The sequence below is a fragment of the Sceloporus undulatus genome, chromosome 4 (assembly GCF_019175285.1).
Source record: "Sceloporus undulatus isolate JIND9_A2432 ecotype Alabama chromosome 4, SceUnd_v1.1, whole genome shotgun sequence".
Lineage (NCBI taxonomy): Eukaryota > Metazoa > Chordata > Lepidosauria > Squamata > Phrynosomatidae > Sceloporus > Sceloporus undulatus.
Genome location: NC_056525.1, coordinates 131,923,049 through 131,937,330, shown reverse-complemented (window position 1 = coordinate 131,937,330; position 14,282 = coordinate 131,923,049). Strand labels below are relative to the sequence as shown.

Below are 14,282 nucleotides of genomic sequence, written 5' to 3'. Positions count from 1 at the left end.
TTTCTTGCTGTGTTTGTGGCACAGCGTTTAGATGACGCATGCCCTGAACGCAGTAGAAACCAAGCTGATGTTGCATTTTCAGAAAAAAAAAACCCAGGCCAAAAAAGAATGGAAAAATACGCTCCTTTGGTCAGCCCTCACCTGGAATACTGTGTCCAGTTCTGGGCACCACAGTACAAAAAAGACGTTGACAAGCTGGAGCGTTTCCAGAGGATGGTGACTAAAATGGTGAAGGTTCTGGAAACCATGCTGTATGAGGAACAACTTAGGAAGCTGAGTATGTTTAGCCTAGAGAAGAGAAGGTTAAGAGATGATACAATATCCCCGTTTAACTATTTGAAGGGACTGTGGCAGTGGCCCAGATTTGGGCTGGGCACATGCGCTTGCTGCAGCTCCAGCATGAACGGTGCCAGTGCAGTCCCGCCACAGTTTGTTCAGCCCATCTGTTTCAGGCCTAATTCAAACCCAAAAAACCCTAATAAAACAGCAGCACCACAGGTGTTGCTTTCAAGTGAAGAACACAACCTGCACCTCTTTGTATAAGGTATAAAGCCATTAATAAAAATTGTGATTTCTCTAATAAAGTTCCTTTGAAATTAGTTCTAAAAGTTGTTTTGGGATAGAATGACTCTGTCTTAGAAAGTACAAGATCCAGCACCTTTATTTATACTTTGTTTATATAATATAATCAACTATGATGAGAAAAGTTTTTCAAGAGAATCTATTTTTATGCATTTTTTTGTGTTTTGTGGTTCATAAATTATATACATATGCAACGTTTTAAATCTGAGGGAAGATGTTATTTTGTTATTGTTGTGTGCCTTCAAGTCATTTACAACTCATGGTGATCCTGAGGCATCCCTATAATGGGGTTTTCTTAGCAAGATTTGTTCAAAGGGGCTTGTCTTTGCCTTCCTCCAAGGCTGAGAGTGTGTGACTTGTCCAAGGTCACTTAGTGGGTTTCCATGGCCAAATGGAGATTCAAACCTGGTCTCTACAGATGTAGTCTAATGCTCAAACCACTACACCACAATGGCTCATCATTCCTTTAATACTTTTAACATCGTTGGTGTGTTGCTAGAACAGTAAATTCATTAATTTTTAATGTGATGTGTTGTCCTAACATAGAGGCTGTGCTGTTTTATGTTGTTCGTTTTTGTGTGTAAAGCTTTTGAATCAAGGAGGTATTTTTTACCCTGGATTTTGAATCTATTGTATATGAGTCAGCCAAAAAGTAAAGTGTAAAACTACTATATATGCTAGGAAAATAAAATGTCCTCTCTTTATCCTCTGAGGTCTCCCTTTCTACAGTTTGAACCAAGAGCAAACCCTGCATTAACCCTAAATGATGGTTAAAGGCTTCCAAAGAAGTCTGAATACTAGCTCCTCTTATTACTGAAGTTTCTGAGGGATGAGCAGCAAAAGGGCCTGTATTTTTCTGCTAGCAGTGAATTGTTCCTTGGTGCAGCTGCTCCTCTTGAAGGGATTGCTTTTCAGCTTATGGCTGCCAGCTGTCATAGACTATAAGACAGTTGTGACTTTTGAAATGTCGCTCCCTCCCAGCTTAAGAGCCCGCTTCCTAGACATAACACATTATAGAGACATAATATTGCTGGGAAAGTGGTTTTTAAAAAAAGTCTGTTCACACGAACAGGTTCCAGACAAATCCAGTACACCAATGCTATCAGAAAAGAGTAAAAGATAACCCAGAAATCCTCTGCAGCCTTGAGACCAAAAATTCTGTGCCACTAAATGCAAGATCAATGGTCAGGATCACACTGTGGTCTGTAGAGCAGAAGCAGCAATAAACCTGTATTAAAACCTCACCTGAACAAAAGCTGCCCAATAGTGGGGTTTCCCTCTTCACAAGAAATGACAGGTAGGAACTAGGGCTGCATCCACACTGGAGAAATAACTCTGCTTCACTCTGGGCCCATAAAAAACTCCAACTCCCAGAATTCCATAGCCATGAGACAGGGCAGTTAAAGCAGTGCTAAACCAGGTTATTTCTCCAATGTGGATGCAGCCTCAGCTGGTCATGGCAAAGAGGTGGGAAGATTTTGTGGCACAGAAGCATCTAGGTCAGTGATGGTGAACCTTTTACAGACCGAGTGCCCAAACTGCAACCCAGACTCCACTTATTTATTGCAAAGTGCCACGTTCCTCTGGCTTTCTAATAAGAAACTCTGGCACACTCTATGCTAGGGGAACAGCATGTGTGCCCAGAGGGCCCTAATGCCATCTCTGGCAGGTGTGCCAAGATTCGCCACCACTGATCTAGGTCATATGTGCATAACCCAAATGATGCTGAAAGCAGCAGTCGCAATATTCAGTGCCAAGAAACCATGAGAGACAGTAGGTGGGCACACAGTCCATACACTGAAGAGAAAGCAAGGCTGGGAAATTTTGCAAATTTAAACGTTAGCTAAGTTCAGAGGAAAGGGCAGCTCTCCCCAAGCTGGTGCCCCCAGATTATAAGAATAATGCCAATGTATCCTGCCAGCCTGGCAATGGCCCATGTCAGCTGGGAAGGCGGAGAATTGTTACCGAACAACACGTGACAGGAGAGGTGACTGTGACGGTTATATTACAAGCTGAGCAAATGTACAGGAAAAAGTGGAGAACAAACAGTCGCCTGTTGTCAGGTTTTTCAGGAGCTCAGGGAACGGCGACAACTGTGGCAGCTCACAAGTCCAGCTCTAGCAGAACGCTTCAGCAGAAAGCATGGCCAAGGAAGTCAGCATAAGGCCAAGCCTAAATCCCAGCCTACAACATTAAGACGTCTCGGGAGAAGGGAAAAGAAGCGGTGGCACAGAAAAGCTTAGCAGGAGACACTTGCAAGTCATACCTGTGACCTTTTTTATAGAGTCCATTTATCTACAGCATGCGTCCTCCTCTCTTTCTGCTTCCCTCCACCTTTCCTGGCATTACTGTCTTTTCTAATGGGTCTTGTCTTCTCATGATGGGGCCCAAGTATGACAGCCTCAATGTAGTCACTTGGCTTCCAGAAAGAGTTCTGGCTTGATCTGCTCTAGGGCTCATTGTTTGTCTTTTCTTTGTTTAGTTTTCTAGGGGTTTTTGGCCTTCTGTGGCCATGTTCTAGAAGAGTTTATCTGACGTTTTGCCAGCTCTGTGGCTGGCATCTCGAGCAGCCACAGCAGCTGGCAAAACGTCAGAATAAACCCTTCTAGAACATGGCCACAGAAGCCAAAAACCCAAGAAAACTATGGATGCCGGCCACGAAGCCTTTGACTCCACATTTTATTTGTTTATTTTCTATGCCCCTTTCTCCCCGAAAGGACCCCAGGTGGCTGGCAATAAAAACTCCTTTAAAAATCTATTGCAATAAAGCAGTTAGAGCACTGCATAAAAACAATGTGTTTACCTGTCTACAATAACAACAAACTCAACTCCCAGAATTCCATAGCCTTGACCAGAAAGAGAGTTAAAGTGTGCCAAACTGGGGTATTTCTCCAGTGTGGATGCAGCCTAGCAGAGTGTAGCTCCCCCATCCTTCCTCGCCATGGCTCCGCTGACGAAGGGCAGGATGGGAGCTGCAACCCGCCTCCTCCTCCTCCTCCTCCGCTCTGCTGCGCTGCTGCTGCTGCTGGGAGGTTCCACGGGGAGGAAGGGAGGCACGTGGCAGCAGCAGAGGCAGCCTGGCCCTAAGGCCCCCCTCTGTCCCCAGCGCCCAAGGGATGGAGGCCCGGGCGTCCTCCATCCAGCCTCCTGTCCGGGAGGAACCCCAAAGTGGGAGGCACTAAAACAAATAGCAGTACTTGTTCATAGGGGATCATGGGGAATATTTGCCCATAGAGGCCATTCAATATTTGCCCATAGGGAAAAAACATGGGCAAGTAATGTCTCCCAGGGCAATTTCCCAATGATCCCTATGGGCCAGTTCCTTCTGTCTCCTTGGCACTATTCCCAAGATCCCCTATGGGTCCAGTATCCAGTCCTATGTCCCCTCCCTATGGGCAAACTATTCCCTAATGACCCCTATGGGCCAGTATCCTTCTATGTCTCCCATGGGCAACTATTCCCCAAGAATCCTATGGGCCGTATCCTTCTTATCCCTATGGGCAACTATTCCCTAAGATCCCCTATGGGCCAGTATCCTCTATGTCTCCCTATGGGCAACTATTCCCTAATGATCCCCATGGGCCAGTACCTTCTATGTCTCCCTATGGGCAAATATTCCCAATGATCCCCTATGGCCAGTATCCCTAGTTCCCTATGGGCAACTATTCCCCAATGATCCCCTATGGGCCAGTATCCTTCTATGTCTCCCTATGGGCAACTATCCCAATGATCCCCATGGGCCAGTATCCTTCTATGTCTCCCTATGGACATTATCCCCAATGATCCCCTATGGGCCAGTATCCTATGTCTCCCTATGGAAGGCCAGTATTCCCCAGTGGTCCTCTATGGGCAAGGCTGGTTGCCCTTGGGCAGGAGGACTGTCCTTTCTTTGAGCCATCCATCCATCCCTTCATTTGGAGCAGGACCAAGAGGCAGGGGCGCCCTGGCTGCCCAGAGAAGCGAGCAAGCGCCAGTCCTGCAGGGAGAGGAGCAGGAGCAGGAGGACGCTGCTCACCTTGCCGCTGGCTGTGCCTCCGCGACGCCGATGAGGAAAGGCCCCCGCGGCAGCTGCCGCTGGACTGGCCCTGGCCCTGGCCTGCTGGAGCCGCGCTCGCTGTCCCCAGCCACCCCTCCTCCCTCCTCCGCCTGGGCTGGCCCTGCAGGCTCTGGCTTTGGGTGGCTGTGGCCCTGCCCTCCCGGCCTCCCGCCAAGGGCGCCCTTCCCTCCAGAGGAAGGCGGAGGAGGAGGGCTGAGCCAGGGCATTCAATCGCCCAGTAAGTGCTAATGGTTTTCACACCATAATGAGGAGAAGAGCGAGTAAAGCGCCATCAACCGTGAATAACTGGGCAAGACACACCTTTCATGGGATCCTTTCTGCAGTGCGATTGCAGCTGGGAAGATAACACACTCCTGTCTTCGGCTCTTTATTGATTGCGTTGTCCCTGTGGTGCCTTCAAAGTGGTCTCGTACTTAGAACAAAGAATGAGTTGGAGGAGACCCAAGGGCCATCCAGTCCAACCCCATTCTGCCATGCAGGAACCCCCAAAGCATCCCCAACAGATGGCCACCAGCCTCTGCTTAAAGACCTCCAAGGAACTAGACCTGCCTCTTTCCTCTCAATGGAACTCACATGCTTTGATTGAAGAGTTCCTGCATGGCAGAATGGGGTTGGACTGGATGGCCCTTGTGATATCTTCCAACTCTAGGATTCTAAGACTCTATGACAGTATGGCGAACCTAGGGCACAGCGTGCCAGAGGTGGCACTCAGAGCCCTCTGGTGGGCACATGTGCCATCGTCCCAGCTCAGAGTTTGTTACTAGAAAGCCCAGGGCCAGGGCACTTTGCAATAAATAATGGGGTCTGGGTTGCAGTTTGGGCACTTGGTCTGTAAAAGGTTCACCATCACTTTCCATGACTTTCCAATGCAACATACTTCACGGTCGAAGAACTCTTGCTGTCAGGAGGTGCCTCCTACATGAGTGGAATCTCAATCTTTTATGATTGGGGGGAGGGTTGGGTTTTGGGGGTTTTTCCATTGTAATTTTTAATTGTTCGATGTTTTATTTATACTGTTGGAATTGCTTGATTCCTTTGTGAAAAAGCGGAATAAATAAAGTAAAATAAAATCATCATCATCATCATCCATTCTTCTCTTTGCAAGCCATTGCTCTGACCTGTTCTCGGAGCCGCAGCAGAAACAAGCTTGCTCCCTCCTCAATGTCACTGCCTTCAAATACTTAAACAGGGCTATCATGTCACTTCTCAGGGTGAACATCCCCGCTCCCTAAGTCTCCTCATAAGGCATGGTTCCAGACCCTTCACCACTTGCTGTCCTTCCCCCAGACACTTAAACAAATTTATCACACGGGGGCAAGAGGGAAAGGTGGAGTTTAACAGTGATTAACCAGATAAAATCATGCAATGACATTAAACATGATTAAAATGAGATTAATACAAGAGCCATTCTCCTGGGAATAACCAGGCAAGAATGGCAAAAGCCTCACAGGAAAGCTGTGAAGGATTTGCTGCTGTGTCTTGCCTGGTTATTCACAGGACAATGACATTTTAATCACATTCATCTCAACGTCATGTGAAAACCATTAGCCCAATTGCGGGATTATCACAGGTTAATCACCGTTATGCTTCCAATTGTCCCCCTGTGAAAGGTCGTGGGGTTTTCTGGCAAGTGTTGTTCCGAGAGGGGTTTTCAGGGATGTGATCTTTTGTTGGGGGAGTTAGTGACCTGAGTCTATTGGATGATATTCTATATCTATAGTATATCATATATATAGGATACGTCTCCTCAACGGAGATATTCATATATCTTTCCAAATAAGCATCTCTACAGTCCACAAAGTCAGCTGAAGAGTCCGTGAGGTAATTATAAACTCCCCATACAACCCATACTGTAGGGGAACGATTTGGCACCAAGTGGTGTGAAGGGCTTGCCATGTTGCTCTCTGCATGTACGCAAAAGCCTTGCCCATACGGGGAAGCAGGAATGTGATCCTGCAACTTCCTGCCTTTTTCCTTCCTCGCGTCCTCATCATTTGTAACGTCGTGTGAATGATAGTAGATGGCCATCAACAAAGCTCACAGCTCCTACTTCCATAATTTTTTTTTCCTGTGACGCAGTTCACATCCTTATTTCTGGTATTGTGCGTGGTGATCCTTGTATCTGCTGCCTGCCTATAGTGACAGCATCAAACAGGTCCATATGTCCAGTCATCCTTCAAAACCATCCTCTAAATTCAGGCAGAAGCAGCCCTGATTGGCCTTCCTTACCATTATAAGGTGCTTAGATAGAAAAAGTTTACAAGGCCTATTTTGAAGTTCTGCTTCTTTTAATGTGGTGTTTTTGTTTTTGCTACGCCAGAAAAAATGAGAGCACAGGGTTGCATGAGTCAAAAATAATTGGAAGACACACAATACAGCACACAGTATATAGAGAGATCTTGTAGCACTTTTGAGACTCCGAAAGAAAGAGTTGCAGTGTGAGCTTTCATAGACTTCATCTACTTCCTTAGAGAAGTCTAGGGAAACTCAATGCCGGCCAACTTCTTTCTTTCAGGGAGTCCAAGGAGGCTACGAAGATCTCTCTACATACTGATTCCACAGACTAACATGGCTGTATCTTTAAGAAAAAGGAAAGACCACTTGAATTGTAGAGTACGCGAGAGTGGGCTTCAAACGATGCTTAATGTAGTCCACCACTACGGTCCAAAAACCACTGCAAATAGCCCAGATTGAGACTGCTTTAACTGTCCTGGCTCAGTGCTAGGGAAACCTGGAACTGTAGTTTTGTGAGCTCTGGTGCCAGAATAAAACTACAATTCCCAGTCCCTAGCACTGAGCCAGGGCAGCTAAAGCAGTCTCAAAAACTGTGATTTCTTCATTGTGGTTTTGGATCTAACTAGCCAGCTTCTGATTCAAGCAAACCCTTTAGGCAGGCCTGTGAGGAATATTTACAGAATGAAACACCGGGGGGGGGCTGCAGGTCGTAGATCTAACCTTATTCTTCCTCCAATTGCAACAAGTATAGGTGTGCATTCGGTTGGCCAATAAAAGTATCACTCGATGGATTTGGTTTGGATTATCCAATTGTGTGATCTTGCGTTAAAAATTAAAGGGAAATGAAAAACTCGGTGTATATGTGAGGAGTTTTGATTTCAAAAAATGTCGCTAAGGAATAGAACAACCGCTCCCTACTCTGGCCGCAGGTAATGAAAGTGTGTCCTGACTTTGACACAACATTTCACCGTTAAAAATATAGTTTGAATTGTCTGCTGCATTCCCGCACGCAGAAATTCTCCGGTTTGGCACTTTAACTGCCAGGGCTCAATGCTTCGGAAGACTGGGATTTGTGGTGTGTTGTGGCACTAGAGCGTGCCTGACAGAGGCCAAGTACATTACCCACTACACTCTATAGTGCTGCTATTCCACTTTTACTACTGCTCTGAACTGCATCCTGTTGCATTCTGGGATTTGCCAGTTTAGAGGGGCATGGGAATTCTCTGCCAGAGAGCTCTTAGGCTCACTGAACTACAGCCCAAATGCAACAGAGGCAGTGTCAGACAGTAAAATTGGAATAGGCAGCACTATAAGATGTAAGTGTGGTAAAGTCTCACAAAATTCGGAGTAATTTGCAGTGGAGAGGCAGCCGTTGCTTATTTACAATATACAGTGGTTTGAATACGGTATGAGGCTTATTTTCACCCTCAACCTCCCCATTTGCGATCATTCAATGGTCCTTAGAACTGTCTTCTTTAAGGAGTTTGGACGTCATGTCCAAGACGCCTCAGCCATGTTGGCCAGTGGTCTGGGATTCTGGGAGCGGAAGTTCAAACCCCTTAAAGGGCACAGTTTGGGGGAACAGAGAGGAAAGGGGGGGGGGCCTGTGCGACAGATGATCAAGGCTGTTTATGTTGCTTTGAAAAACGGGTGGGATTGGTGCTTCCCTATAATGTGACTTTTAAGAGATTCTGGGACTTCACTCCCAGAAGCCTCAGCCATGGGGGCCAATACACTGGGATTATGGGAGAATGAGTCCAGAATCCCTTAAAGGGCATAGCTTGGGGACCATTGACCAAAAAAAAAACAACAACAAGGCGGCGAGACACACACACTCTCGCAGGCGGCAGGAGAGACCCTCAGCGGAACTCAGGAGCCGGGTTGAGGGGGAACCCTTAGATAACAAGCCCCACAACGAGACGAGCGACCAGACACCCAACCAAAACAAACACCCCAAGGAAGGGGAGGACACGGAGGAGGGCCAAAACCAACCAACCCACCGACCCCCCCAACCCCACACCCAAACCCCACACCCCCAACCCCCCACCCCACACCCAAACCAACACCAACACCGCAAACCACCAACCCCCCACCCACACCCAAAACACAACCCCCAGACACCAACCCGCCAACGCCCCACAACACCCACAAACCCACACCAAAACCACACCACCACCCCCGCACCACCCACCACACAAGCCAACCACCACCAACCCACCACCAACCACAACACACCCCCCCACCGCGCCCACCAACCAACCAAAAAAACCACCCCACCCCAAGCCCCACACCCCCCACAACCGTTTGTTTGGGGTGTGTTTGTTGTTTGTTTTGTTTGTACCCCCCCACCCCAACAACACCCCAACCAACCCAACCGCAAACACAGCAACCCCCCAAACCCACCCGCTCACTTCCGGTAGGCTGCGGCCTAGTTTTCCGGCGAAGGCGCTTCGTGGCCCGGTCCAAAATGAGCCCATGTTCGCCGAAACGGTCCTCATCGTATTCAATGCCTCGGTCTGCACGGCGGTGTTAGCCGAGGGTGAGTGCGGGAGACCCGGCGAGAGCTGCGCGGGGGCCGGGGTGCCAAAAGACGAATGGCCGAGGTGTGGGGCGGCTAGAGAGGACAGGTGTGGAAAGATCTCGCAACACCACGTTAACTCTTTTGGGCTCAAGGTATGGAATTCTGGGAGTTTGAGTTTTTGTTGTGCTGCATTTGAAAGGGATGGGATATGAGGAAGAGCAAAGCCTTGTTTTCTGCTCGCCTGAGAACAGGAAACGCAGGAGCAATGGATGCAAGCTACAGAAAAAGAGGACTCCAGCTCAACAATTAGGAGGACCTCCTGACAGTAAGTGCTGTTCGGACAGTGGAACACATTCCATCGTAGTACTCCTTCTTTGGAGTCTTTAAAAAGAGGCTGGATGGCCATCTATTTGGGGATGCTTTATTGAGAGGTTTCCTGCATGGCAGAATGGGGCGGGAACTGGTCAGGGCCCTTGCGGTCTCTTCCAACTCTGTGATTCTCAATGAGTTGTAAGTTCAGCTTAGGATCATGGTTAGAATGAAGGACGGTTTTTGACATGTCCTCCGGACAGAAGGCTGAAATGAAGACATGTCATGGGAAAGAAGGACAGCATTTGGGCCAACATCCACTTGACCCTCAGCAGTGGCAGCTTCATTCTCTGAATAACAGAGCGCCGCACATAAGGAAGGGCCACCTTCTGGCACATAAAAAGGCGAAGAATGCCTCAGGGTAGGAGAGAGACTAAGTCTAACCGCTGCACTGCAGAAATATGCACTTTGACACTTCTTTAACTGCTACGGCTGAAAGCTGTGGGATCTGGGATCTGTAGCTTTGATGAGGTGGTGAGCCAGTATTCTCTGTGCCACAACAAACTGGCAATCTCCAGACTTCCACAGCATGGAACCATAGCAGTTAAATAGTGTTTAAATGGCATTACCTCCACATTTGTGGCTTTGGAGTTTATTAATATGTTTTCTCTAGCATATCTAAGGTCTTCCGGCGCAACTCAGTGTCAGCTTAACAAAAAGTCACACTGAGGGACCTAGAGATTCCTAAAGAACACACTACCACACATTTGTTGCTCCCCCAGTGCAATTTCCGATGGGCACGTCTGGCAGAGGTTTGACTAACAGAGTTGGTACTGCAGGACCTATGGCACGGCATGCCAGAGGTGGCACTAGGCCCTCTCTGTGGCACACGACACCATGTCCCCAACAAGAGTTCACTGAGTTGGTCACTAGAAATCCAGAGGGATGTGGCCACTTTGCGATAAATAATGGGTTTTGGGTTGCAGTTGGGTTACGCGTTCTCTAAAAGGTTCTCCATCACTGACCTAGGGGCGGGTTAAAAACGGCCCTCAAGGGGCCCGTTGTGTCAGAGTGCCAGCCGCCGCCATTCGCTCGTAAGGGAAGCCCAGCTGCCAGACCGCGAGGCCTTCCCCGCGCAGCAAAAAGGAAGCAGGCGAAAGGCGCTCCTTTTTGGAACGCGGACGTGGCGCCGCGATGGGTTGGATGCTCCTTGCGAACGTCACTTCCGCCGCGACACGTCCTGGACGCACTGCGGCCAATAACGTCACATGGCGGGCGCCCATGTGGGATGGGCACCGCAAAAAAGTGAACGCTCGCGCGTACTGGAGGAAGGGCTGTCAGGAAGGTAAGAACCTTCCTAACCCTATACGGCCCCTTCCTAACCGCTAGTACGCACGGAGCGCGGTACTTTAATGGCGGTTTGTAACCGCCCTAAGATTCTTAGGGATGTGTTCTCTGCCAGTAAAAAACATATGCCTGTTATACGACTTGCCAAAATAAAGCTGCTTTGGTCTCTTTGGGAGGTATGCCTGTTTAAATTTGCATGCTTCCTAAGAATCCGGAAGCTGCACCAAAGCTGCACTCCAGTGCTAGGAATGGAGTGTGCCTTTGGCACGACCTCCCCGGACTCTTAGGACCATGCATCATTTAAATAAGCATACCTCCAAAAGTTAGACGCCAAGGCAGCTTTATTTTGGCATCTGTAACAGGCCATAGTGTTTGTTGTCATTTACAGTTTTTCCCACATTCACAGGCGTCCCTGTGTCCCTAACCCAGTGAATGTGGAGGGATGAGTTTACTGGTAATTTCTGCAGTGGCGGTTTTAATTCCTGAAAGGTACAGGAGAATACCAAAACAGACCTATGATGACGAAGACACGCTTTGGGGATGGAAAGTTTGAATGTCTGCTGGCAAGGGCGGAGGGGACTACAGGCAGGATAGCTTGGGGAAAGCCTGAGGCGAAACCTGAACAAGATCATGCTGCAGCCTTAAGGGAGTGGCTGAGTGGGAACTTCACGGTCTGGAAAATTACTGTAATATCTGAATGCCAGTTGGTGGGAAAGCGGAAAACACATGATGGGAGGTTGTAAGGGTATGCTAGCAACTCAGCTTTGGCTACCGAGGGAGGTAAATCAGATAATTCAGCAAGGCCTGTCCATGATCTTGCCTTACTGAGAAGTAGTATTTGTTTATTTATTTACTGTCGCTGCCTTTTCTTTCCAGCATTGCACTCACTGCTGGTGTACAAAATACTAAAACAAAGAAACTCTGGTAATAAAAGTTAAAAAACAACTAAAGAAGTAGTTAAATTTTTAAATCCCCTTAAAATTTAAAAGTGTAAAATCATTTAAAAACGCGATATGGTTAAAAAGTACAGCAGATGAACCACATAAGAAGCTAGTCCCGTGGCAGTCATTAATCACTAAATGCTTTTTGATAGCAAAGGTCCGTTCCTGCGGGAGGAGGGAGACAAGAGTGGGACAGCGTGCCTGCCTTGGAGGTACGCCAGCCGGGGAGCGCCACTTAAAAGCCTCGTCTCTCCGGTGTCCTCACCGAGGAGCTGATGGTGACTGGGACGGAGAGGCACCCTCTCTTAACACATGATTACACTAACAGGTTCATTTAGGGAGATTACGCTCCTGAACGAAAAACATTGTTGTTTTGAATTGACGGAGTTCCTTGGATGGAAGGATGTTGTAAAGAACCAATGTGAGCTCTTTGTGCATCGTGAATGTTGGCTTGAAAGTTGAGAGCAGTGGTGCTTAACTCCCTTTTGGTCATGGAGGCCTCCTCTGAGAAATTGAAATCGATTCAGATAAGAAACTCTTGCCCAGAATAATACATGCAAATATATAGATAACATACAAAATTTTGTATACAAGTTATTTTTAATGGCGTGGAATTGATTTTTTTCATATAGTCTGAGTCCTATAGATGAAAACATCACAAGTGAACACGTTCCAAGATTTTTTTTAAATTACATGAGTCCAGGAAAAATTCAATGGGTAGGGAAAAAGAAGTAGCTGAAGAGGGGAGATAAGGAGAGGAGGGTGGGAAATAGGAAGGAAACTGAGGAGGGGGGGGGGAGGACAGAGGGCGTGGGGAGGGGAGGGGGGGAAAAGAGGAGGAGGAGGGAAAAGGAGAACAAATGAAGCAGTAGATAAGGAAGTGAAGGAGGCAGGGGTGGTGGTGTTCAGGGTTTCACCCACATCACAGAACCTGAAGCCTCTTCATGGGAATCCAGGCAAGAACCCCTCTAGCAGAAGCTCAGTCTCCTGCTTTGTAAAGTAATGGTTGGAACATGGCAACACTGAGCATTGTGAATCTTGGTGGAGAGGAGATGCTTCGTGTTCCTGGACTGAAACATAGACTTTGCCGAAATATTGTTTGTGACTCTTTGGGATGACTTCTCTGTCACATTATAGTGGCTGGATTTGATCTCACTTGTGGAGATATGCAGGATTATGCTATGCTTTGAGTATATATTCCACTTGTTTTCAGGTATGAGACATGGTGTTGGTCTATAGAACAGACAATACAAGAGGCTGAAAGCAGAAGTGAAAAGCAGAGTAAAAATGTAAGTAATAGTCAAATACAAAGGGGCCTGGGACTAGTCTTCGAAAGATACTTCGACTCTATTTCTGTAAAAAGAATATGAAATTCCTTTCAGCCAGAAGTGACTAAAGCAATCGGATATGCTATCGAAAAAAGAAAAAAAAAAAAATTTTTTTAAAGGGTGTGCATTTTTTTTTGAAAAGCATAAATACATTCAGGGTTTCAGGGAAATAACTGGAAAACTTCTCATGGAGAAGGTCTTAAACGGTAGCTGAACGATGTCCCACACATTCTTAAATTCTCTAAGATACTGTTCAAATAGACTTAGAAAATCAGTTGAGAGAAATTCCTGGTCTTGTGGGCCATCAGCTGTTTTTAACTTTGGAACATCATCATTTGCAAAGTAGTGCAAAATTAAGTTCAGATGTTCACAAGTTTCGTTTCCACAACTAAACAATGCTCAGAAGAGATTTTCTAGAAGCTTCGAGGCCACACCTTGTAATGTTGTTTCTTTACAACAGGGTATAGTGGTTTTTCTGATCATGGTGACTGCACTTCAACAATAAAGAGGAATATAATCCAGCAACTGTGATGCAGACCTGTATTCTGAAGGCAAAAACAGAGCCACGACGTTTTGCCGAGGAGGGAAAGGGGGGAGGAGGGGGAGATTTATCAGACAATCTTTATTTGAAGTTTATGGCTAATGTCCAGTGTGTTGGCTGGTCATCTTTCGGCTTCTGTGAGCAAAAAATCCCCCATAGAATGTTATCCAAGGACCTATGGTCTTGGCTTTAGGTTCGTTTAATACATGAGATGGTTAAAAATTAGATTTTGGAAGTGGCCCTTGGGTGAAAGGACAGTAATAAAAAAATATTTAAATACAAAGGAAAGGCAATTACATCAGTAAAACCACCTATCCTGACTGATAACAAGAATTAGCCCACTCAGCATCAATAATTAAACATAACAAACATTCTGTACTCACTTAGTCTTCACTGAATGTCATCTCTCACCCCCCCCCCC

At 46.9% G+C, this 14,282-nt stretch overlaps 3 protein-coding genes across 5 annotated transcripts in view; 1 reads left to right on the top strand and 2 right to left on the bottom strand.

Moving 5' to 3' along the window:
- LOC121929230 (4-trimethylaminobutyraldehyde dehydrogenase-like) overlaps positions 1-14,282 on the bottom strand; it is a 215,704-nt gene that overhangs the window by 119,270 nt on the left and 82,152 nt on the right. The gene's annotated exons all lie outside the window — the stretch shown is intronic.
- Positions 1-14,282, bottom strand: part of UCK2 (uridine-cytidine kinase 2) — a 101,844-nt gene that overhangs the window by 22,829 nt on the left and 64,733 nt on the right. The window lies entirely within an intron of this gene.
- The window catches only part of TMCO1 (transmembrane and coiled-coil domains 1), a 28,915-nt gene continuing 23,982 nt past the window's right edge, over positions 9,350-14,282 (top strand). The window contains exon 1 of the mRNA XM_042464582.1: positions 9,350-9,413. Within this exon, the coding sequence (XP_042320516.1) occupies positions 9,350-9,413 (64 nt within the window). The remainder of the gene's footprint in view (positions 9,414-14,282) is intronic.